At 42.6% G+C, this 23,196-nt stretch overlaps 1 protein-coding gene across 2 annotated transcripts; it reads left to right on the top strand.

The window, feature by feature from the left end:
• Nucleotides 1-2,201: 2,201 nt before the first annotated feature.
• On the top strand, nt 2,202-6,020 carry LOC115672367 (laccase-7-like). 2 transcript variants are annotated; one of them, XM_030594168.2, is made up of 6 exons: nt 2,202-2,379; nt 2,811-2,962; nt 3,348-3,541; nt 3,753-3,881; nt 4,051-5,013; nt 5,606-6,020. In XM_030594168.2, the coding sequence occupies exons 1-6, from the start codon at nt 2,281-2,283 to the stop codon at nt 5,734-5,736; spliced, it is 1,668 nt and encodes a 555-aa protein (XP_030450028.1). In that variant the 5' UTR covers nt 2,202-2,280; the 3' UTR covers nt 5,737-6,020. The 2 variants fall into 2 exon arrangements, with proteins under 2 accessions (XP_030450028.1, XP_030450026.1); XM_030594166.2 differs by having other exon boundaries at nt 3,348-3,589.
• The last annotated feature ends 17,176 nt before the right edge of the window (nt 6,021-23,196 follow it).

The raw sequence follows: 23,196 nt of genomic DNA, 5'->3' as shown, positions 1-23,196 counted from the left end.
GGTCAATGGCAACCATGCCCGAGTACCTAACTCCCAGACCCAAGTTAACCAATGTCCCGGCTCAGGTCCATCAAGATCGTGCCCGAGTCCAAGACCCTGATGCTCATGCTTGGGTCGTCGGAGGCCATGACTCAATACCCTACTTCCATGCCCAAGTCACTAGTGCCCCGGAGCCTGAGTCCATTGGGTTGGGCTCGAGTCCACAGAGGCCGAGCTCGGTCTTCGCGACCATGCCTGGGTACCTAGCCCCCGCCTTTAAGCCACTTGCACCTTGGTTCGGGTCCGTCACGACTAGACTGGAGTCCGTAAAGGCTAGGCCCAAGACCCTAATGCCCATGCTTAAGTTCCCAATGGCCGTACCTGGCTCCTGCACCCATGTCACCAGTGCTCAGGCCTGGGTCCACAGAGGCTTGGCCTAAGATCCCGGTGCCTGTGCCTAGGTCCTCAGTAGCCATGCTTAGGAATCTGGTGCTCTTGCTTGGGTTCGCGGGGGCCATGCCCTGGTACTTGGCTCATGCACCCAAGTCAGTAGTGCCCGGGCCTCGGTCCACAAGGGCTGAGGGCTCAGGTCCCTCAAGGTTTGGTGCAAGACCCCAATGCTCATGCTTGGGTCTCAAGAAGCCGTGTCTCGATATTTGGCTCCCATGCCTAAATCACTAGCGCTCGGGCCCTAGGCCATCGAGGCTGTGCTTGAGTCCTCAAAGGCCGGGCCAAGGGCTCTAGTTCCATGTCTGACTCCCCATGACCATGCCTAAATACTTAGCTCCCACCTTGAAGTCACTAGCGCTCAGGTCCAAGTCTATTGAGCCAAGCAAGAATCCATAAAGGCTGGGCCCTAAAACCCAGTGCCTGCATCCGGGTCCCCGATGGCTGTACTCAACTCTTGCACCCATGTCACCGGCACTTCGGCCTTAGTCCCCAAAGGCCGAGCTTGGGTGTCTAGAGGTCAAGCCTAGGATGTCGGTGCTCGTACCAGGGTAACAGACTCCTACGTTCAAGGCAATGGACCCAAGACAAAGTCCACAGAGACTGGGCCAAGTTCCTAGTGGCTAGGCCCAAGACCTTGTTGCTATGCTTTGGTCCTTGGCGGCCATGTTGAGTACCCAACTCCTACGCCCAAGTGATTAACGACTAAGCCTAGGTCTAGAAAGGCCAGGCACGGGTCTCTCGAGACCAGGTCCAGGACCCCATGCTCATGCTTGGGTGTCCGGCCTTGTATCCAAGTCTCTAGCACCTGAGCCTAGGTCCATCAAGGTTGGGCCTGATTCCTCAACGACCAAGCTAGGGTCTACAAAGGCTAGGCCCGAGAAACCCTGGCTAATAGTGCACGTCTCTGTAGATATATAGAAACAAGCTTTCCATTCCAATTGAAGGAAAATAATTTTCAATTCAATTTCAGATTTCAATGAAATCTTGAAAAACATTATCATGTTCCTAGAAAATGACTTCTCGAAAAACATATTCAAAAAATGCCAAATTTTACCCGAAACAAACTTGAGCTTATGCTGGATTTTTCTAACACATTTGGTTTAACAAACCAATTTAAATCCTCCAATTCAAATCGGTTTTGTACATGAGTTCAAACTCGAAATAGAATTCAACGGAGCCCCATATCATTATCCCTTCAAAATAATTTTTAAAAAAATTGCGTAGGGACAAGCCTCAACTTTTCAACATGGCTCCCCCGTCAATATCCACCAAACCACAATGAGATCTCATCGGCCATTCAAGAAGAATGAAAAAGCAATTAAATTAACATAGTTAACCAAACTATTGCATCCGAACCTTCAAATGAACTGAGTTTAGGTAGAAGAAGAACACCGAGGTTGTTTAATCGTAGTTGGATTAACCAATTCAAAGGACCGACTATGTTACGAAAACTATAACATAAGTTGCATGGCTCTCTTCTCCTTATTCACTTGTTCATCTTTGTTTATTTCTATTAATAGAAGCCATTTAAACTGCAGGACAGCGAAGTTTGTCCTACCGCCATTGAGAGCACACCCTCAGCAGGGACCCTTTCTCCATTTAATTAATGTCCTCACGCAACCGGGTGAGAGCTTGAGAATAAGTCCATGATCTGCATTGTCATTATTCATGACAAAAAAAACAAAAAAAAATCACCATCGAAGCCTTTCCCAATCGCAACAAAGTTTGATTGGTATAAGATTATGGATGTGCACATCACGTTCCCCAGAGGAAACCTGGGACGGTTTGTGATTCAAACACGAACGCCATCGTCGAAACATTATGTGACCTGCAAAAAGCTTGTACCAAACGATGGCGCGACAACAAGCTGTGTTTCTGCTTGCATGGGCTCTTGCTCTTGGAGTTATGTCTTCGACGGCTTCAGCTGCGATTGTGGAACACATATTCAATGTAACGTGCTTTCCTCCTTTTAGAACTTCTTTTCCAACTATGTACTTACCACCACGAGGGTCTTATGTGCCGACCCGTTTTATATTCTTGTTCTATCCAGTCTTTTTTGTGTGCAGCATGATTTTGTTATGCATGCAAGACCTAATTTGATCGCTCATTTATCTATCTCTTAGTTCTCTGGGAATAACTATATCGAAGTAGCATTCGGAGTCTGTATAGTCTCACTTCTTGATGACCAGGTGTCCCCTGACTGCGAAAGCATGGATTAAACTTTGATTGCACGAAAAAGAAAAGCTGGCACGGGAGTAATTTTCTCCCTTTCAATGATCAATTTCATTCATCACGTCGATGCTCTCTTATCTAGAATTGACTTTCCTCTCAATTATCCACTCAAGGGGGTGTTCATATATGGGTGCAATGTTTTGTTTCAGGTGGAGAACGTGACGGTGAGGAGATTATGCCAGAAACATGTCATCACTGTAGTGAATGGAGCTCTTCCTGGCCCAACGATTCGAGTCACGGAAGGTGACACCCTCGTCGTTCATGTCTTAAACAAGTCCCAATACAACGTCACTATTCACTGGTAAGCAGTTTTGACCATGCAACTGCGTCAAATAAACTACATATGCACAGGAAGTTTGACCTTGACAAAGTACAAGGATAGTCTTTCTTTTCTGTTGTTTTCTTTCATTGCCTTCCAGCTGTTTATAATTGTTAACGAGACAAAGAAAGATGGAATCAGCAAATTGCCTTTTTACTAAACCATTGTTGATGACGTACGATCATGAGACTTCACCTCACCCGCGAATTGGTGAGCTATTCGCTTAAAATAAATGAGTATCAGAATAATGGGGGAAATAAACACCTTTGTCCCGATGAACTTCCCAAGTGGCTCCTTTGCGATGTCATTCATCTTCATCTTTGTCCCCTAAAGTTGCTAATGATGACACTTAGCTTGACTTACGCAGGCACGGAGTGTTTCAACTATTGAGTAGTTGGGCAGATGGACCGAATTATATTACGCAGTGTCCGATACGTCCCGGACATAGTTATATCCAAAAATTTACTATCACTAAACAGGAAGGCACGCTCTGGTGGCATGCTCACGTCTCGTTGCTCCGCACCACCGTCTACGGCGCTCTCATCATCCTCCCCAAGTCGGGTCACTACCCATTTCCCACACCCCACAAAGAATTTCCTATTATTTTAGGTATCACTCTTCACCCAAATTCTAGACTAGTCAAAGAAAGCGGATTCCATGATTGGATGATTTGTCAACATGATAATCAAATTAAGTTTGCTAGACTCGATTTTTCCAGAATTAATCTCTTTCAATATAAGCTTGACAAGCTGTTAAATGTGTGGTATCACAGGAGAGTGGTGGAACGGAAATGTGATCGATCTGCAGAACCAGGCACAGGCTCTCGGCGTGCCGCCTAGCAATTCAGATGCATTCACCATTAATGGAAGGCCCGGAGATCTCTATCCTTGCTCCAAAAAGCGTAAGCAACCACGAACAACATACCGCATCTTTCTCCTTCATATCACCTTGATGATTAAAAATAATTGCACAAGGTTCAGAGGAATGTTGAAATGGAACAAAGGTCAGAGAAATTTTAATTGGTGGTTTATCGATAATTAATAATTAGACACGTTTGTTTTCCTGCGCAGACACCTACAAGGTAAAGGCAGTGCATGGGAAGACCTACATGCTTCGCATAATCAATGCTGCACTCAATAACCAACTCTTCTTCAAGATAGCCAATCACAGATTCACTGTCGTCGCTGTCGACGCCTCATACACCGACCCCTACGTCACCAACGTCGCTGTCCTGGCCCCGGGCCAAACGGTTGACGTGCTCCTCACCACAAACCAGACCCCGGGGGCCTACTACATGGCGGCCCGCCCATATGATAGCGCCCAAAACGCACCGCCGCCTGATAACAGCACCACGACTGGGATCCTCGTTTACAACAAGCTGCCCTACACGAGCCCGATCATGCCTTTCTTGCCGGCCCTCAATGACACCCCCACAGCCCACAAGTTCTCCTCCTCCTTGACCAGCCTCAGGGGGAGCTCGAATTGGATGAGGGTGCCGACTAAGGTGGACGAGCAAATGTTCATAACAGTTGGACTGAGCCTCTCCCCGTGCGGGCCGACAGCCACGTGTAAGTTGATCCCCAATATTCCCTCCCTCCGGTTGTCCGCAAACATGAACAACGCGTCGTTCCAATCCCCGACAAGCCTGTCCCTCTTGCAAGCGCACTTCTTCAACGTCAAAGGGATCTACACCACTGATTTCCCCGACCAGCCGCCGCTTAACTTCGATTACACGAACCCTGCCAACAGCAACAACCTAACGTTGGCATTCGCTCCCCGGAGCACAAGGGTGAAGCAAGTGAAGTACAACGCAACGGTTGAGATCGTGTTCCAGGACACAACCATCATCGGCGCGGAGAATCACCCTATGCACTTGCACGGTTACAACTTCCACGTGGTGGGACAAGGGTTCGGGAACTTCAACCCAGTCCAGGATCGGAAGAAATTCAATCTCTTCAACCCAGTGATACGTAACACGATCGGTGTGCCCGTGGGTGGTTGGGCTGCCATCAGATTCCAAGCAAATAATCCAGGTAATAGTATTCTCTCTTTCATTATATTAATTATGATAGCATATACCACGTAAAATCATAATGTTAGAATATCGTTGGGGTCCAAAGAGGGATTTATTGTTTGTTTAAGTATGATTGACTAGTGTAATCGAGTAATTATATAGGGTTTAATCTAAGCATGATTATTTCCTAGCCAAAAAAGAAGATAATCAAGTATGATCAATGATCAGTTGCAAGTGTAGCGGATACATAGAACCTTTTCTTGGGAGTAATTAAGCAAGATAAAAGGGACTAAATCCACGAAACATGAAGCAATGTAATCATTATATTTAAGTTAACCTGTCAACCATTGTATTTTGTCCTTCATAGTGACGGTTCATACGTTGATATCATTTGGCTTGAACTCACATTTTTGTATTTGCAAGCATGAATGTTTTCCAGGGTAGGGTGTCAGAATATTAGACGGGACGAGTTGAAGGATAGTGACGGTTCAACAAATCCTTTAGACCAGTTCGATGATGAACGCAAAATATAACATACTGAAAAATCATGATTATTTTAATCACTCTAAACAGGTAGATTAATGTATCTCAACTTTTTGTGTATTCTATAGGTGTGTGGATATTGCACTGTCATCTGGACAGCCACTTGGCGATGGGACTGGCGACGGCTTTCGTAGTCGAGAACGGGCCCACCCTGTCATCGACATTGCCTCCGCCTCCTCCTGATCTGCCTCAGTGTTAGGACCGAGAGCACGCGGAACACGTTTCTAATTTGTCCGGTGGCTCGGCTATCTCTTTCCATTCTTTCCTCATGCAACCCCGCAACCCCATTACGATCAGTCATCCATCGCTTCGTTTCTTCGAAATGCCGTTACGATGAAGAGATTTCATGTTTTCCCACCCTTCGGTTCAAATGCTTTTGGCTTATTTAAAAACGCAATAACAGAGGATGCAAAGAGAAGAGTCTCTTGCATCCACTTCGGTTGTAACTCTAACTATTTGAAATCCGATATATGTGTTGCAGGATGTTCTTCTACAGCAACCAGGTGGGTTCATATGTTGTACCAAAAGAAAAAGTAAAGAAGAAAACAAGTAATTAAACGAACTGAAATGAAGTCTGGCTTGTGTGGTAGGAGTAAGTGATTGGACACCATTAGCTTTGCCAGATCCTTGAAAAGTGATCATGGGTTTTATACAAGCATTGAAACAAGACCTGGTCAGATAGAGTTTATAAATAAATACAATTTCTTGAGCCCATCCAAATTGGTCTCGCACCTAGCAAGCTGTCGAGAATTTCGCTACAAGGCCCATGGGAAGGTCTAATTACAAATTAATGTCATGATGAATGGGATTTTCCATCTGTTACTCCTTGTTTAGCAGTCAAGTTGAGGGCAGCCTTGCTGTTCAGGCATTGCCCGCCTATGCGATGTCCGTTTTCATAATACCCATATCCATTTGTTTAGCCATTAAGAAAAATATTGCCTACATTCGGTGGAAGAATTCAGAAGCTAGAAAGGGCATTCACTCGAAGAGATGGGTGCGTCTTGCATAGAAGAAATGTTCTATAATCTGTATTGCACTGAAGTTCTCAAAGTCGAATGCGACTTGGGCCAAGGCCTACCAACCAAATTTTCTTTATTTCAGATTGAAAGCTAAATGGAGTCTTTCCCCCATTTTCCTCTTCTTCCACTTCAATTAGCGCCTTTGAATGCTGCATCAATTTCTACAACAAGGACATATCCTCTCACCTTTACGACCTGCGATAAAATTGCTAGTTTGGTCCATTTGACATCCGCCCATCTTTTTCACAGCCCTCAAATTTCAGTTGTCTTGCCCTCCCCATTTTTTGTTCACATAAAATGAGGTACAAATATAATACATGTCATGCTACGATAAGCGCAGTATAAACATAAGTTAAAGATAGTTATGTTGGCACAAAACGAAAAGGAAAAAAAGAAGAAGATAAAGACGTCTAATCATAACCCAGTGCACTATTTAGCTAAGGTATATGCGGTGGCGTTACGCAAGAGAAAAAAGATAATGTAATTACTGCATAATTTGACCTTTATGTATATGCATCATTGCAATGTTTACCAAGAAACGAGGAATGGGATGGAAACCGGAGGCATTGACTCAAACTCCCGACCTTAAATGGCTTTAGTGATCGGTGACTACAGTTTGCAGAAATGACAAAGGATTTAAAGTGATCAAGTGCTCTACAAATCGAAACTCGTATCTTGAAACCCTCAAACCAGTCGGTAGTAGAAGAAGAGAAAACATTTATCTGGAAAGTGACTGTCCAACCTTACTCAGTCTTTGACCGGAGAAGCACAACCACGTCGGGTGCTCAACCAGTCAAAGGAGGATTGTGGAACTTTGATGGCTGAATTTACATACTAATAGTGTTGCTGACTGGTCAGCCAATGCCCACCGCAAAAGCTTATTGTCTTCCAACCGGGCCTTGTGTTGCCACAGGATTTTTGGATCTGATTATGTGAAGATGCATGTAATGCACTTTCTAGTACCACTAAACCAAAGGAAGAGATTTTCCTGACCAAAAGGAAAATTTTGACAGCAGGCGTTTAGAACTTTCTCGACAAACAAGCGCCGCTAGTGTGGTATGGCAGAATTAGTGGATGCTTCATCAAACATGGGTGAGAAAGAGCATGATTGTCTCTCTGTATGTAGATGATCTCATTTATACAAATAAGAATGAGAACATTTTTTAAGAATTCAAAGAAGACATGATGAAGATATTCAAGATAACAGACTTGGTGTAACAGTCCGAATTTTCGATCCTTTTCCCGGAATTTATTAAATGAATATTTTGACCAATGCACTTATAGTGAGATCTCACCCGGAACCGCGCATTCTCGGGATGCTAACCTTAGGGGTAAGGCCATTACGGGATTGAGTTCGCACGACCAAAGAACTCGACCTTGGTTCGACCTTCGACCATAAGGATTGTTGAGGGAATGTTTTGGGCCAACAGAGAGCGATCTAATTGATTGATCGTGTCCGAAGGGAACTAGCGACAGACCCTCGCAATTACATGACAATCGAGGTCGCCTTGGTTCGAGCAAACTTAAACGTGATTTGACTCAGTGTCGGTCACGGGTCGAGAGCGCGTAATCCCAATGAGCCACCCGTTAGCAAGAGATAAGCTAAAGTCGCGATTGTTCGATTCTAGTCATTTCTTGGAATTCGGGCCCGGGAATCGAGAATTTTGAAAGTGACAATTTTGAGCGACCGATGACGTTTTTGGCTTGGCCAACCTTGGGGCCACCCATTTCTACAAAAAAAATGAATTTCGGTCAGGGGCCGGAAAAATGACCATTTTGCCCCTGGGACCGCGAACGAATTTTAAGGACTGGATTAAGTTGGGGGACTGAGAAATACCCAGTATGGCCGAAAATTGAAGGACAAGAATGCCCCTCTCCCTTTTTGGATAATTACATTTTTGCCCTTTGGCTTGTTGGATACGATTTAACGGAGGCCGTCGGATAAGGATAAGATTAAATCTCGGCCATTGGATCGGAGGGGTAGTTGGAAGGGTATTTTGGTAAATTCCGAGGTGCAATTATTGGGTTAGATTATTTATATTCTCTCTCTCTCTCTCTCTCTCTCTCTCTCTCTCTCTCTCTCTCTCTCTCTCTCTCTCACCCCCCTCCCCACCGATCGGTCTCTCTCTCTCCGCTCCCCCGTGCATGAGCCCCTTGGCCGGCCACCAGTCCGCCCAGCCGCCTGGTCGCCGCCGGCCAGCCGTTCGCCGCCACTGCCCTTCCTTCCTCAGCCGCGCCTCACCACCACCCGTCTCCCTCTCTCTCTGTTTTCCTGTTCCGATCAGCCCAGCCACCGCCGAGCCACCTCTGGCCGCCCTCCCCTGTCCTGTACGACCAGGACGCCGCCCCCAACCGCCCGTGAGCCACCCTCCAGCAGCCCGTCAACGGAGGAGCAGCCGCACGCCCGCCTAGTCGCCGGCGACGCTGCTGCTGCTGTTGCTGGTGGTCCGGCTGTTCCAGCCCCTGTCCGGCCAGTTTGCCCTGTTTTTCTTAGGTAAGTGACCTCCCCAAATGTCGCCTAGGACTTCGGGTATTGCTAGGCTCGTTTAGGGCTCGGTTTAGGGGGTTTATGTGGCTGTTTTGGGCGTAGATCAAGGCTGGATGTTCGGGTTGTTATGGACTGATTTAGTGGTTGAAAATCTGTGGTTTGGTAGGTTCGGATATGGCTGAGATAGGGCTGAGGTGTTATGGATTGATTGTGGATAAATTGTGCGATTGATTGGTAGGAATATGCCTTGAATCGAATTGTGTATGTGGTTGTGCAAATTGTGGATGTTGGCTGGTTTAGAATATGTTCTGGGCTGATTGTGGTTTGGCTGTGTGCCTCGTGTGTGTGGCCGTGAGATGTGGTGGTGTGGTAGTGCGATTGCGCAATGAGTTCGCGTGTCAAGTATGGGTGTTTGTGTGGTGCTTGTGTGGTGAGAATGTATATTTGCGAAGTGTATGTGGAATGTGAGATTGGGTATGGCCGTGTGTACGTGTGGTACGTGTGGAGAGTGTGGAACGAAGGTACGGGAATGTAGGATTGGTTGGAAAAGGTCCGTCTTGAGGCGTGTTCGTTTACGCGGGACGATGCCGTCCCTGACGAGGTGACGATGCCCGGCCCGACGGGGTGTCGATGCCTGACGAGGTCAGAAGACCGTTGGCCTGATGCGTTTTACGCGGGCGCGGTAGAAGGGAAGTTGAGTGTAGGATTCCGTCCTGAGGCGTGTTCGTTTACGCGGGACGATGCCGTCCCTGACGAGGTGACGATGCCCGGCCCGACGGGGTGTCGATGCCTGACGAGGTCAGAGGACCGTTGGCCTGATGCGTTTTACGTGGGCACGATAGTGGTGGAAAAGTTGAGAATGAATTGGAATTGGCAGACGTGGGGGAATTGACGCATGGCGTGAGTTCGCATGCGAGTGTGGTTGGTATTGCATAGAGTAGTGTTCGATTATAGGGTAAAAACTACTAGGCATGGTATGGGACGTGCCCAAGTGGGTTTTGCATTATAATCGAGGCACGCGCGCGGCTGTGTTGTATTACTGTGGAATGTGGACTGTAATGTTATCTAACATGCAGGGACGTGCATGATGGGTTCCAGGTAAGAGTGCATGTGTTTGTGAGCATGATTGATCGTTGGGTGTTATGTGTGTTTCGTCTGGCGGTACGTGAGTGCCTACGTGGGGTTTGGGGTTGTACACTTATTGAGATTCGTCTCATAGTTGTATAATCCACAATTTCAGACCCCCAACCTTAGACCCAGGAGGCCCGTCTCCCCTTTTTGGAATTTTGAAGAGCTGCCCATGGTGCCTAGTGGAGCTGTAGGTGATCCTCTGGAGCAAAAGCCCGAAGACTCAAGCGCAGAACGGAAAATGGCGATCGGTAGTTTCCCCCTAGGGTATTTTAGGGGTTGTGCAGAATAGGTCGACCTATAGGGAAGCTAAGTTAACCGGGCCATCTGACCTTTTTGTTATGTCGGTGGTTCGAATGCTTGTCTGTTAAGTTTGCTGTAATACTCTGTTTGTATGCGTGGTGTAATAGCGTTGTATATATAAATGAATAGTTGTTGTTCTTTGACTGTCCTGTAGTCGTCTTTTATAGTCAGGGGTTTTGTGTTCGCTTCCGCATGTGTTTCTGATGTTTGGGTTGGGTCGGCGATGTTCCTGGGACGTCGCAACTATTCGACCAGAGCAGGGGATGTCGCGAGCTCGTTAGGGTTCGGGGCGTGACACTTGGGCTTGATGCATTGAGATCAACCAAAATGAATAAGGAGTTTTCATCTCACAGAAGTATTGGCAAAACAATCTTATGAAATTTTAATGATTCTAGGAATTCCTTGGACAGTACCAACGGATCGTTCATAAAGGTATGTGCTATTATCAGGTGATAAGGATCAACATTTCATACCATTATCAAATCTTGGAAGATGCTGGTAAATCATTCATCTCAAGATGACCGTTAATCGAGAAGAAAATAGCCGTTGACAAGGGTTGGACGGAAACTAGTCAGAACAACTCTCCAAATTTTGGTCAAACAATAAGAGGAACAGTTGATATAACAGCGGTAGCAGACTCTACTTTGGGAAACCATGCTTTTGTCAGTAGGTGCAGACTGTATGGGCAGCCTGGATCTTGGTGATCGGTCCAATCAACTCCCACGGCTCTTAACTCCTCAAAAGGATCTTCAACGAATAGATTGGAGGGTGAATGAGAAAGCTAGAAGGGATTGGACGGACAACTGAGAAAGCTTACTCTGTTATCATCAATCTTTTTCTATCTCAAGCAAACTGTGTTATTATCTATTTGATATTCTCTCCGTTATAGAGTTCTTGTTGCTTTGTAATCAGTAATAAGAGAAGTGTATAAATTTAATAGCTGTAAGACAAATTGGGTGGACCGCCCAAGATGGGCCAAACCCGGCCCGTGAGCCACAAGGGCCCACGAGGTAGTTATTTGCCTATCTATAATAGAAGGCACCTCTTGGAAAACATACGTGATTTTAACATATGTAAACACACTCCTTCGATACAACGTCTTCTCTGTTTTCCTTCGGAACGCACGTAAGTACGAAAGACGATCTAAGAATTCTCAAGCGCAAAAGTGGCACTTAATCTGTGATAATACCGGGTATGTTCGTTATGTGATATGCCTGTACGATCGGTGATACAAGTTGATGATCCTTGGGCACGTTTTCCGCATTGATCGAATTCGTTCCGAATATGTTTCGAACGCGATGATCGGGGATTGAGTTTTCCCAACATTGGTATCAGAGCCCGTTTACTTGTTTCCCGATCATGCATGTGTACCGTCTCTACCATTGAAGTGTATACTGCTTGTTTTTTTCGTTTCGGCCTTGTTTTTTGTTCGTTTTCGTCGCGTTGCCGAACTGTTCATGCATGTTTCGATTTTTGTTTTTCTTCAAAACTTGAATTTTATTGTATAAACAGAAAGGGCTCGTCAAGACGAGCAAAATGATGGGCAACGCGTCGCCGGAGGACGCCGCACGCGCCCTCACGCTCCGGCAAGGGCCGTGCGCACGACGGCGCGTGCGTACCACGCGCGGCCGTGCGAAACGGCGCGTCGGTCGCCGCTAACCACCGATGATGACGTCATCGTGACGTCATCAGGAGCGGACCCATTGACCCGACCCGTTGACCGTTGACCCAACCCCGTTTACCGTTGACCTGACCCATTGATCGAATCGGATTGACCGTTGACCGAACCGGTTGACCGTTGACCGGTCAAACCAGTCGAACCGGACCGGTTCAAACCGGCAGAATGACCCAGTTATTTCTTTCGGCCCGTTCGAGCTCATTTGAACTCTGATTTGGGCGTTCTTGGAATCGACGTGCTCGTATCGGAATGCTCTACGTTATGGTATATTCATATTACATTTTTACTGCACTTATGAATGTGAAAATGCACGATAAACCCTATGTACACGTACTTAGGGGTATATTCTTTGGTATTTTCTCTAGTATTTCTCTATAGTTTTTTGAAATACAAGTGCTAGATCATATGTATATGAATAAGCATTCCTTATCTTAATGTATCATGGATTATAAGTAATCCTTCGTTCTGCATTTGTTGCAGGAACAATGGTACATTTGAGACGCACTCCGATAATCCCCAGAACGGCAGCTCAAAAGGAGAAGCTTGAGAACTTAAGAGTCAAGCTAGCTCTTTATCGATGGGACGCTAGAGATGATATGATGAAACACATCATCAAGGTCAACAAAATGATACAGGATATCATTTGGAACGGTTTTGTAATGCCGGAATATGTAATGGTCGGAGCCCTAAAATGCACTATTCCTGAGGAGTTGGGAAGAATGCTTGATGAGGTTAGAGAAACCTTAAAGGGTCCAAGCTATAAGATGCTTATGGAGAATTTTCTGCAACAATACATAAGGGTCGGGGCAAGGAGAACACCAACCCTTGCATTGAATGGGTCTCGGCGCAAACCATGGCCCGGATCTAAGGTTTTTCCGGGAGCCTCTGTTTATGTTCCGAAAAAAATAAAACTTTCTAAAGAATTTTATGAGTCCTTTCCTGTCTATGTGTTGGATTGGTACACTTGATGTTGTTCTTTTAGGATTTGGAATCAACTCTGTACATGTTTCAAGTTGATATTACATATTCTTAAACATTTGTGAATGTGTTATGATATATATATGACTATGAATTTTTGTGATTTCTCATTTTATATTACCATATTATGTGTTATGTTATATGTGGGAAGTTCTTAAAAGTTTGAATAACTTTTGAAGAACCAATTTATTTACATAAATGATTATGTTAATGGTAATTTCAAATTAGGTTTGTTAGACGATGATTGGGAACATAGTGAACTTTCGACTCTAAGACCTTTTGTGAAACTATTCATTAATATGATTAGTTTATGTAATCATGATGCTGATGAAGCATTTAGATAGGCTTTAATAACTCGTGCGTATGTGTCTGAAATGTTCAGATACGATGGCTTCAGCAACTAAGAACATAGTGGCCGAACTAAATAAGGGAGAAAAATTGAATAGCGACAATTATGAGATTTGGAGTCTCAAGATTCAATATGTGCTGGAAGAGCAAGAGGCACTCGAAGCTCTTAACCAGATTATGGAAGAACCTGAGGATGGGACAACTGCCCAACACAAAAGGGACAAAGATGCCTTTGCTGTTTGGAAAAGAAAGAACTCCCTTGCTCGCATTACGTTGCTAAGCAGCATGGACAATGACATCATGCGAGAGTTCGGACGTTTCCAGAACGCCAAAGACATGTGGGCTGCATTGGCATCAAGATTTGGTCGAACTTCTGTGACCAAACTGAGACAACTCACTATCCGTTTCGACTCATACAAGATGTCTCATGGAAAGACCATGAAACAACATTTGAGGCAGATGTCGAATATGATTAGTGAGCTAAAGGATGCCGGGCACATACTCACTGATGAACAGCAGGTGCAGGCAGTAATCCGCTCCTTGCCTCAAAGCTTGGAGCACATGAAGATCCATTTGACCCACAATGAGGGTATCAAGACCTTCGAGGATGCTATGCGGCATCTTGAGCTAGAGGAGGATCGCCTCATGGCGGCTAAGCCAGAAACTGATATTTACTTTGCTGGTTCTAGCTCGCATGGAGTTTCGGGCTCCAAGAGGAAGCACCCTGCTGGGTCAAAGAAGTGGAAAGGCAAAGGGCCAAGTCCTTCAGGGAAGAAGCCGAGGCTTAACCAACGGGAGAAAGGAAAGCGTCCTTTCAAGAAGAACATTTCAAGAGTGAAATGTTTCAACTGTGGCAAGAAGGGTCACTTTGCTCGCGACTGTGGCGAGCCAAAGAAGGTAGAAATCCTTAGCATTCATGAAAATGCTACTTATGTGTCTAGTTCAGTGTTTCTAACCGAATCTAATCCTTTGTGGACTGTAGACTCGGGAGTCACAGACCATGTAGCGAAGGACAGAGAAGCTTTCGTGGAGTTCCGACGAGTTCCACAAGGAATGAAGTGGATATACGTGGGGAACAATTCAAGAGTGGAGGTCAGAGGCATTGGCACCTGTCAACTACTTATGCGCGGTGGACGCACATTGTTCCTACATGATGTGCTATTTGCTCCAGAGATTCGTCGGAACTTAGTTTCAGTGTTGGTTTTAGTTAGACTTGGTTTTAATGTAAACTTCCATAACAATGGTGTAGACTTGTCTTTAGGTACAAGTTATTATGGTTCCGGATATTTCTTAGATGGTTTCATTGTATTAGATGTTGACTATTGTGAAGTTAATGTTAGTTATTCCTTATTTACATCATCTGATTCTTATGAGAATGATGTGAACATGTGGCATGCTAGACTTGGTCATATTAGCCAACAAAGAATGAATAGATTGGCTAAAGATGGCTTATTGGGCAATATTAAAAAGGTTGATTGGCCCATATGTGAGCATTGCCTAGAAGGAAAAACAACACGGAAACCATTTGGAAAAGGAACAAGAGCTGAATTTCCTTTGCAATTAATCCATACTGACATCTGTGGTCCAATGAATGTAAAAGCAAGGCACGGGTCTGTTTATTTCATCACATTCATTGATGATTATACTCGATTCGGACATGTCGATTTGATTTCTCATAAGTCCGAAGCTTTAAATTGCTTTAAAAGATTTATGAGCTTAGTGGAAAATCAATTAGACAAGAAAATAAAAGCATTAAGATCCGATCGAGATCGAGAATATCTGTCTGATCAGTTCAGAAATTTATGTAATGAAAAGGAAATAGAAAGACAACTGACTATTTCATATACTCCTCAACAAAATGGTGTTGCGGAAAGGAGAAACAGAACCTTAATGGAAATGGTTAGATCAATGATGGCACAAGCTAACTTGCCCATCACCTTTTGGGGTGATGCTTTGTTGACTGCTGCCTACATACTTAACCGTGTGCCTTCTAAATCAGTTGCTTCTACTCCATATGAGTTATGGACAGGCAGAAAGCCTGATTTAAGCTTTCTAAAACCTTGGGGTTGTGCTGCCTATACTCGTGAGTCTTCTCACAAGTATGGAAAATTAGGCCCAAGAGGCAAAAAGAGTATTTTTATAAGATACTCAGAGCACTCGAAAGGATATGTATTCATAGGTGAGCAAGAAAGCGGAAGTATAACTGAATTTGAATCACGGGATGTCACATTCTTAGAGAATGAATTTCCTAAAAAGGGCGAAGTAGGTGGTGATTACTCACTATACGAATCTGTGGATCGTGATAGTGAAGTTAGTGGGAGCATTGTGACAAATGGAGAGTTGAATGCAACCCAGTCTCAATTGCAACCACTTAAAGAGACGACACCACCATTATCTCATTCGAGTGGGAGCGCAATGGAACGTGGTGAATCATCAGGAGTACAACATTCCATATGACAGTCAAGTCGTAATAGGATTCCCCGTCGACGTTTTGACATTGAAGGAGAAGCTTTCATGATCGCCCCATAAGATGAAGATGAGCCGAAGAATGTGAACGATGCTCTAAAGTGCCCTGATAAGGAAGAATGGATACATGCAATGGAAAAGGAAATTGAGTCATTAAGATCAAACCAAGTTTGGGAATCGGTTGACCTTCCAAAAGGACGCAAAGCCATTGGGAACAAGTGGGTTCTCAAAATAAAGCGTAAGGCTGATGGCTCAATAGAGAGGTATAAGGCTCGCCTTGTGGCGAAAGGATATAATCAACAGGAAGGAGTTGACTTTGAAGAAACTTTTTCTCCTGTGGTTAGATTTACCTCTATTCGTCTTATTCTGGTAATAGTAGCTAGTATGGATCTGGAATTACATCAAATGAATGTAAAGACTGCATTCCTCAATGGAGAATTAGAGGAAGAAATTTATATGGAACAACCTGTTGGTTTCATTTCAAAAGGCCAGGAGCACAAAGTGTGTCAACTATTGAGGTCGATATATGGCCTTAAGCAGTCTTCGAGACAATGGTATATACGTTTTCACAATGCCATAATGGCATATGATTTTGTAATGATTAGTGAAGACAATTGTGTATATATCAAAAGATCCAAAGATCAATTTGTGATCTTGTCATTATATGTTGATGATATACTAATTGCCGGAAGCAGTATGGAGTTGGTTAATACAGTCAAGAATTGGTTATCTTCTAATTTTGAGATGAAAGATATGGGTGAAGCTGCATACATTCTTGGAGTTAAGATTTCAAGAGATCGCTCAAAGAAATCCCTATCCCTTTCACAAGAGACGTATGTGAATAAAATCCTTGAGCGATTTCGTATGCAAGACTGTAAACTAATAGATACTCCTATTGCAAAGGGCGAAGCATTAAGTGACAGAATGTGTCCTAAGACTTCACAAGAAAAGGAGCAAATGGAACAAGTTCCATATGCTAGTACTATCGGAAGCTTGATGTACGCTATGATGTGTACAAGACCTGATATTTGTTATGCAGTTGGAATGGTAAGTAGATACCAATCTAATCCAGGTCAAGCACATTGGATCGCCGTCAAAAGAATCCTGAGATATCTAAAGGGAAGTGCCGACTATGCGCTGACTTATCAAGGAAGTGATCTACACCTTGAAGGTTATACTGATGTTGACTGGGGAGGAGATTTAAAAGAAAGGAAATCTACTTCTGGATACGTGTTCTTACTGAATAATGGTGCCATATCTTGGAGCAGTAAGAAGCAACAGTGTGTAGCCTTATCTACAATGGAAGCTGAGTTCGTGGCTCTATTAGTAGCGGCACAAGAAGCTGTTTGGCTTAGAAGATTTTTGGATCACTTAGGTGTTACTGAGAATGCTGCAAACCCAGTATTGGTCTATTGTGATAGCCAAGCAGCAATAACGTACACTAAGGATCTCAAGTACCATGGAAAGACCAAACATATAGATATCAAGTATAACTATGTCAAGGACATGGTTGCACGAAAGGAAGTGAACGTGAAGTACATATCTACACAAAGGATGATAGCAAATCCTATGACGAAGCCGATTCCTAGAGAAGTTTTCCATGGTCATGTGAGATATCTAGGACTGTGTAGAATATGATGTACTGAATATTGTAATTTTCCCAGAATGTTCACTATTAATGAAGTTTGTTATTATCAAAGTCTATAAGTTTGTATGACGTTTGTGAATGTCGATGCTGAGTGCATTATATTGAAAAGGTATGTCGGACAGATGAGAGATTAGCCCACTCACACGGGTAATCGCCTCTACTCACTGTGTGATGAATAGAGATGAGACAGTTTTAAGCTTGTTATCTAGGTGATAATTGAGAGCTCAAGCTTGAAGCATGGACGTCGCCTTAACAGAATGTTAAGATGAGGACATATAGATTATTATGTCCGAAAGTGAAATGACCCACATATTTCACTTTACCTGTCTTTAATGCCAGATGTGAGTTCTGATAGATGCTTATGAATAGAGTAGATTTGTGAACTCAAGTTAGACATTGAGTATGTCTAAACTATCATCTGTACGGTATTGAGAGTAAAGACATACGCTCTATGGGAAAAGGAGAGAATACCGTAATACGTATTTCATATTACGTATGCATGGGACGACCGATAAGAGTTGGCAAAAAGTTATGATCTCAACTTTTAAGTCGTGTGAGACTCTTGAGGAAAATAGTTTTTCTCAATTAAAGTGCCCTCACGACTCTTACTTATTTTCGAAATTTCTATTCAGTGTTTGCTATCTTAGGATGTTGCCAATGATCATGATAATTCGGTCTAACGGGGCATTTCTAGAAAAGCGAGTTGGATTGAAATGGAGAGGTTTAAGGAAAGAGGAAGATCAATTTAATTTATGATGTCACAATCTATATTTGTATTCACAGGTCGACCAATTATGATTTTGAGTAAATCATAGTTGTGAATACAATATACGAGATACTAAAAGAGATTAAAAGAGATGAAAATTGTGACTGATTGATCTAAGGAACTGCATACTAATTCTACTCTGGATAATGCCCAATTTGAGCTGTTATATATTCCTAACAGATGTATAACAACGAGCTCTCGTAGTATGCTGATCACACGGATTATTTGCCAATATGAACTTTGCAAGGAAGAGAGTTGTGTTTAGCCCACCGTGGGCAAGTGGGAGATGTAAGACATATTGGGTGGACCGCCCAAGATGGGCCAAACCCGGCCCGTGAGCCATAAGGGCCCACGAGGTAGTTATTTGCCTATCTATAATAGAAGGCACCCCTTGGAAAACATACGTGATTTTAACATATGTAAACACACTCCCTCGATACAACGTCTTCTCTGTTTTCCTTCGGAACGCACGTGAGTACGAAAGACGATCGAAGAACTCTCAAGCGCAAAAGCGGCACTTAATCTGTGATAATACTGGGTATGTTCGTTGTGTGATATACCTGTACGATCGGTGATACAAGTTGATGATCCTTGGGCACATTTTCCGCATTGATCGAATTCGTTCCGAATATGTTTCGAACGCGATGATCGGGGATTGAGTTTTCCCAACAATAGCAATACTTACTTTTTTATAATGTGATCTTTTATGTGGTAGAAATACTTGCTAATTGTTATATCTCTTGAAGATTACTAATGGATTCCAACCACTATTAAGGCTGTTAGCTTGGAGAGTAAACCTAGGTTTGGTTATAAGTCAAATCACTGTAAATCGTTGTATGTTATCATCTATATGTTCATTATTATTTGAATCTATTAGATAAAACTATTTACATGTTTGGTACTTTCAATATGTTTATGCAACTATCAAAATGTAACTTGTTAGATTCCTCAAGCTCGTTAAAGTTTTCAAACAACCTAATCTTTCTTTTCTTTTTCTTTTTTTTTGGCTAAATTTCAAACAACCTATTCACTCCTCCCTCTAGGTTGTACTATTTACCCTAATAGATAATTTATATTCCTAGGCTATGCATAAGGTGAGCCAGCTTGTTTGTTGTGGTGCCTAAAATTAACTTCACCCGTTATCAGCAAAGAAGTTACATTTAATGAGTCTCCAATATTTCTAGATAGAGGTGATTGTGGTGGTGTTTATATGAATTTGGACGGTGTTCAGCTGAAGGTAAAACTGTAACCAAAAACTCCTAAGGTTCCAGCGCGATAATCAACACAGATCATGCTTGTAGAGAGGTGGAGCCTATAAAATCAACGGTTGCTGAGTTTGACAAGGTGCGTCTTCGATCTCCTAACATGTGAATGCAACGATTGTTTCACTCTGTTTGTGGTAGAGGAGGTAGCATCAGCGAATCTTTACGGAGCGATTAAAGGTGCAAGTGGAGTTGTGTTATGATGAGATCCACGGTCATGGCGAAGTTCAAGCGGCTTGGACTTGGAAGATATCTGTGACAGTTGAAGAGCCCAAAGGGGTTATAAAAGAGTAGCAGCGAAGTTCAAAATCTAGCGAAGTGATTATGACTTAACTCAAACATTGAGCCAAAGATAGAAATTGTTGAAAATATGTCTCGAGTTTAAGCCCGAAAATGAAATTTTTCAAATTTAAGTAAGTTTCCTATTAGAGCGGTTACCTAGTTTGAGTACATTTCCTATTTTGGATCTAAATATTTTTTAGATAAGAAGTGTGGCTTCTTTGTGAAGAGTATCCAGGAGGCTGTTTATTCGTAAATTATTTACGTTGAAGGGATTTGAGAGTGTTGAAGTCAATCAATCTTGTGTTAAGATTTTTTATAATTCTTTTGTGATATTAAAATATTAATTCGAGAGGAATTATGAGGGCTAAATAATGCGTGACGAATTAGGTGTAATGGGGACTAGAAAATACTGAGACTATTTAAATGACTTGAGTGTGAATGTTATCTCTGTTGTATCATTTGATATATAGTGAAATTCTGTGATGTTCTTCCCGTAGAGGTAGATCTCATCGACCAAACTACGTCAATTTGGTGTTCCATTTATTTCTTAATTCTGTTTATTTTATGATTCAATCGCTTGTTTCTACAACAACCATTCGGTCATGGAAAGGTCCAATATAGGGTAATGTTACAATAAAAGGTTTACCATTTATTGCTCATAATTATAGCCATTACCACTTTAAGGTCAAAGAAAGCTACTCAAGAAATGAGACTTGACACATATGCTTCATATGAGACAAAACACATTATAAGGCAGACAGATTAGTGTACTTCATTTCAATTAAATACCCTAATGATCGAATTCAGGTGTTTTATCTCAAAGCACTTATTTAAATGTAACATCGTATCTAAAATTTCGTTAATGAACATATGTTATATTGAAAGCGCGCAACAAAAGCCCAATATCTTCATCCGGGAAGATCGCCAAGAGAGAGCCCAAATTCGAACTCGTCAATATATGCAGTTGGATCTATCTTCACTCAAAAGCTTAAGACAATGATTTATAAGCCAACTTGGATATATTAATTGCTCCACACCAAATCAATTCTCAGATGTGAGATTTCTCCAACACAACTCACATATGTATCTCAACAATCTTCACCTCACGTGTGAGCTCAGTGTTAGGTCTCGTCCTCTTTAATCAAACTATCCTTCTGCACCAAGATATCTCAACTTGAACTCTATCAACACCCAACTTCATCACCGATCTCTTTTTCTACACCAAACTATGAAGTCTGCCATCGGGCTTGCAATTTCATCACTGGTCTCTTTCTCCAAACCAAACTATGAAGTATGCCATCAAGCCCTCGTCGTTATGCCGCAATTCCCACCGCCCAGAAACTATGTTGGTCACCAGATTCTTTTTTTGAAATATTCACTAAACACCGGAACAGATTAGGGGCCCACTGATATACTACCAGCACTAATACCGTCTGTTGGGAGCATGTAACAAAAGCTTGATACCTTCACCAAGGGAAATGACCAAGGGAAAGCCTATGTCCGAGCCCATCAACTATTTAGTTGGACCCACCCTCATTCAAAAGCTTAAGCTAATGATTTATGGGCCAACTTAGATATATTAATTGCTATACACCACACCAATTCTCTAATGTGAGACTTATCTAATACAACTTATACGTGTATCTCAACGATCTCCCCCTCACGTGTGAACTCGATGTTAGATATACTACCCCTTAATCAAAGTATCATTCTGCATCAAGATATCTTAACTTGAATTTCCATCAACGTTCAACTTCATCACTGGTCTTTTTCTCCAAACCGAACTATGAAGTCTGCCATTAGGCCCACAACTTCATCACTGGTCTCTTTCTCTAAACTGAACTATGAAGTTTGCCATCGGGCTTGCATAGTTACACCACAACGCCCACCACTCGTTCTATGAAGTCTATCATCGGGCCTACGTTGTCACACCACAACTTCCACTGCCTGGAAACCACGTTGATCACTAAATTCCTTCTTTGAGATATTCGCCAAGCACCAAAACAGATTAGGGGCCCATCAATCTACCACCGACTCCAATATCATTTATTGGGAACATGTAGTATAAGCCCAATACCTTCATTCAAGGAGATTGCCAAGAGAAATCCCAAATCTAAGCCCGTCAACTTATCCAATAGAATCCACCTTCACTTAAAAGCTTTTAACTGCTTCACACTATACAAATTCTCCCATCTGAGACTTCTCTAACTTAACTCACACGTTTATCTTAACATGTTCCACTATTTGTGGAAACCCAACTAAAGTTGGATGGTTCAACTTTAGAGGATCCACTGGGGGCATTGTTCATGATAATCTTGATATTGGTTAAAGTTTGTTTTACGTATTAGTTAGGAGATAATTTAGGCAATTTGTACAACAGACTAATCTCGCCTCATCTATCCGATCTAAGACCTGTCATCCAAATTCAGATCAAGAGATTTGAAATAACTATTTTCATAGTCGTCGCCTAAAATAAAAATATAAAATTCGAATTTGAAACATCAGATTTGGTGAGGCATGTTAAACTCTAAAGAATGGACGAGAAATTTGGTATATGGAACATGGTTTTGATTTGGTAATGTCTTTGAACATCTGGCACTTGAAAGTTGAACTTGCTGCGAAACTTGTTTACAATTTATCATCTGTTCATGATTACATGAGTTTTGAATTTGGTCTACGTGTTCTATGTTATTGAAACTGGACAATTATACGAGGAAGGGAACTTGTGTTGGAAGGGATAATTGTCTTGAAAATCCTAAACCATTTGTCCAGCGGCCAATTCAGTCATAAGCCTTTCGTACCAATTTAGTCATAAATCTTTCAATTGTGTCGATTTAGTCATAAACCTTTTGAATATATATCAATTTGGTAATCAACCTATTATTTGGATGTTTAGCTGGAAGGACTATATTGACAAATCATCAAAAGGTTTAAGACTAAATTGACACAATTGAAAGGGAAGTTTAGGATTAAATTGGCAAATCGTCAAAAGGTTTAGGACTCAATTGGCACAATTGAAAGATTTAGGACTGAATTGACCTCCATACAATAAGTTAAGAATTTTTCGGACAATTTTTCATGTGTCGGAATGCGATGGTTGTGGGAAGCAGGACAGAGGGTTCGATTGATGCTTTTGAAAATCCTCCAACCGATGTTGTGGTTTGTGTTATTTTGGATTGTTCTTATTGGGTTAGAATTTATGCTAGATCCGTTTTAGGATTTCGGTTTTATCATTCACTAATTTCCCAGGATTTATCTTAAGATATGCAGCCCGTATAACCATATATTACACA

The sequence above is a fragment of the Syzygium oleosum genome, unplaced genomic scaffold (assembly GCF_021117445.2).
Source record: "Syzygium oleosum isolate NSW1041296 unplaced genomic scaffold, Sole_v2.1 Sole_v2.12, whole genome shotgun sequence".
Lineage (NCBI taxonomy): Eukaryota > Viridiplantae > Streptophyta > Magnoliopsida > Myrtales > Myrtaceae > Syzygium > Syzygium oleosum.
The sequence above is the reverse complement of the archived record's forward strand: the minus strand, read 5'-3'. Positions and strand labels throughout refer to the sequence as shown.